The following is a 3,466-nucleotide window of genomic DNA, read 5'->3' on the forward strand; positions in this document are numbered from 1 at the left end:
GAGGAGAAGGGCCTCAAGATGACGGGTGTCTGTGAGCAGAACCAATGGACTTTACAACGGACCTGAGGGCTCTGAGGTCCATGGACCTTATGTCAGTCAAACAATGACATTTGTTAACTTCACTCTACAAAAATCGTCTTCTTTTTCATCCCTCTCAGGATGTGGTTATTTTTCTCCGTAATTTGTTTCCTCCATTTGATAGCCACATGTTGGAGCTGGCTGCAAAGTGTTCAGAAGGCGACAACACTTAACAAGATAACATGAAGACACTTGCTCAAGGACACAATGTAGTTTATTGCAATACAGATGAAAATGTGAACATGAAGAAAGAGTCTTTGTCGCTCCAACATTGCTTGTGATCCGGTATCACATCGTTGATATCTGGATATCAATGATGTGTTACAATGGTTATACACTGATATCCTAATTTACTTAGAAATGAGGAGGAACTTGTTTCTGTTTGAAGAGAACAAACACAGCACCTTAAAATATTGCCATTTTAGGTGAATAAAAAGGAGAGTGAACTGGGTTAAGAGTGGGGACAACATTCAAAAGATCGTACAACATTTTCCGTGATGGATTTTACCCGAAAAAGAAGCAAAAAACTAAGCTAATTCAATATAAAAATGAATATAGTTTACAACATCTGCTTTTAACACATCTGTTATGAATGACATTTCAATTTTTTGAAGGGTGATCTTCACATCGTTGAGGGGACAAAGGCAGCCCTAGATAGAGAACTAGTGTGGTTTGCAGCAGCTGAAGACCAATTAATGACTGTGTGACTCTTTACCTCCTAACCTCAGCCTCTAGGACCAAGAGCAACTGTGGAAACATTGACATTTTTTTTACAAGTAGGAACAAGAACAGCATCTATGTACAACGTTGTACATCTCCTGCAGTGAGCAGTGCATCTCATCTCCTTTAAATGAACAACTTGCAGCCAATCAGACATGTATGAAACAAAGCAGCCGATGTATGTTGGCATCAAGTGAAGAGGCACGTGTACAGAGAAGGCCAAAATAATTCATTTCATTAAATTTTGTGCACAAAGCCCATAGTATCTGATTTCACAGCTGACATCTGTCCATTTATATTGGTTCTGCTCCCAGGCCCTCCTTAAGCAGTTCTTGCCCCCACCACCCTGAGGTCTCCCTCCGCTCCAGGAGGGGTCATCCAGCGACAGGCCGGTCCCATCAACCCATCTCCACGTCCCTTCACCGGCCGTATCTGTCGCTCCGAGCCAGAAGTACACGTTGTACAACCTGCTAATGAAGTCCATCTCCTCTTTACTGTCCACAACCACCAGATCTGCTCTGTGGGAAACACAGAAATCCCTGCTCTCATTCCAGGATAGCCCCGTATCGGAAGTCTTGTAACATTTACAACCAAACTTCTTCCAACCATCTGGACATTCCTGTTTACAAAGCAGTGCGTCTCTCTGTTCTGTTACGTTCTTCAGCCTTTGGAGAAGTTGCTCCATGTCTCTGTCCATGCTTACGGTCTTCTCCATGACGGTCTTGTATTTAACGGCCAACCCAATCAGTCCAGCCAGCAGGACAACAGACAGCAGGCCCAGAAGCACCACCACAGCCCTGATAGGACACCAAGGAGGGCTCACAGGGTCCGGCCGCTGACTTCTTCCTGTTCCCAGAGACTTGGAGGACTCCTCTGTCCCCACAGAGTGCTGCTGTTGATCTCCGAGGCTCTCCAGGTTAGCATAGATGTCCACTATCCTCTCCTCTCTCTCTCCTTGTGTATACCTGACCTTGGTCTTCATGTTGGGCGTTGCGTAAATCACGTCCTCAGCCATAATCTGGACTAAACGGTTTTCAGAGAGTTTAACTTATCGTCCTACCCCTGTCAGTGGTTGGTCTTTCTGTGCGTTCTGCATGACAGTGTGGCTAAGTCTTAACACCCAGCAATAGGAGGAACAGGAAGTCTTCTCACCGGATGAGCCTTTGCGGTAACTGCAATATTGCAACACCTCATGTTGCCAAGGCAATCGCAGTGGACGACCAGAATCGTTTTGACTACTCTTTTTCCTGCTAAAGCTTGTATATTCTATGTAGAATAATAAAGCTCCAGTCTTATTTGAACCACACAGCCCCCCAGCACCAAGACACTGCAGGTAATTAACTCACTAATCATGGGTTCAGCGCTTCATAAGTAACAGGGCTCCAAGTATTTATTGTAGGACTTAAATGTTTATGCAAGATAAATCTATATAAAAGAGCTCTGTAGTCCCCAATAATAATGAGATATGATGAATAATGTAAACGGATTGATCTCACCGGTTGAGGAGATGAGTTAGGCCTGGCAGGCCTGACTCCATCTTGTGTTAAGAAGGACCCATAACTAAGGAGATATCAATACATTGGTCACTACAGGATCTGTTCATCAATGTCGTTCTGCTTATTTAATTCCACAGTTCCTCTTGGTGCTGCTGGTGGAGATCAAGCTAAATCATTTTAATTTTTGCAAAAGTTTTACATCTAGACTTTAATTTCAACCATAAGTTACACCATGTTTAATGTTGAATTGACTTGGAACCATGTAGTATGTTCACTACAGCACAAATTGTCTTGTAATGCCAACTTCCTCACTTTGATTCCGAAACTGATAGTCAATAGTAAAAATCCAGTTGGTTTTTAAATAGCTGAAATGATCCGATCTCATAGCCTGTAATCTGAGTCATTAGGTGAGTGCTGCAAGCAGCGCTTGTTCTTAGGCGTTCTTCTTTCTTTATTTTTTCATCATTCTCCACAAATTTTGGGACCCTACTTGTTCTGGACCCTATTCGTCACTGTATTCATGCTCAGGCTTTTATTTTATCGAGCTGTCTTTATTCGCTAGTACCTCCGTGGCTATTCCGGGAGTGATTCCACTGACTACTGAGTTACAATTTACACTATAATAATCACATCTTCCACCATCCTCGTCTTGCTAGCTGTATGATCGCAATATTTATTTTGACAAATGTTTCACATGTAGACTTTAATTTCAACAAAAATATACACCATGTTTTATGCTGAATTGTCTTTGTACAATGTAATGTGATCATTACAGCATAAATTATCTTGAAATACCAACTTTCTCATTTGACTGATTCCGAAACTGACTGGAACCGGAATTTTTTATCTTTTAAATAGCTGAAATGATCTGATCTCATAGCCTGTAATCTGAGTCATTAGGGTAGTTCTGCAAACAGCGCTCAACTATTATTGTTCTTAGGCTGTCCTCTTTCTTTCTTTTTTTCCCTTTTATTCTCTACAAATTTTGGGACCCTACTCCTTCCACAAATTTTCACCGGGAGACTCCATTCACCTTGAGAATTTCATTTTTAAAATGTTCATGATAGCTTGGAATCGCGCGCTACAACTTTTTCTACGTCAAATAATTTCTAGATTTTTAAATATCCAACTTTTAAATCCTTTTAATGGAAGTCAATGAGAGGTCGGCAAAT

General features: G+C 41.6%; 1 protein-coding gene across 1 annotated transcript; it reads right to left on the minus strand.

The window, feature by feature from the left end:
- Positions 1–274: 274 nt before the first annotated feature.
- Positions 275–1,931, minus strand: LOC115551331 (hepatic lectin-like). The gene has a single exon (XM_030367024.1). It carries the CDS (start codon positions 1,811–1,813, stop codon positions 1,028–1,030), a length of 786 nt encoding a protein of 261 aa, XP_030222884.1. The 5' UTR covers positions 1,814–1,931; the 3' UTR covers positions 275–1,027.
- Between the last annotated feature and the right edge of the window lie 1,535 nt (positions 1,932–3,466).

Source organism: Gadus morhua, chromosome 1 (genome assembly GCF_902167405.1).
Source record: "Gadus morhua chromosome 1, gadMor3.0, whole genome shotgun sequence".
NCBI lineage: Eukaryota > Metazoa > Chordata > Actinopteri > Gadiformes > Gadidae > Gadus > Gadus morhua.

Bases quoted from the DNA above. Each gene is read 5' to 3' on its own strand.
- LOC115551331 (XM_030367024.1), bottom strand. From the start codon at position 1,813: ATGGCTGAGGACGTGATTTACGCAACGCCCAACATGAAGACCAAGGTC.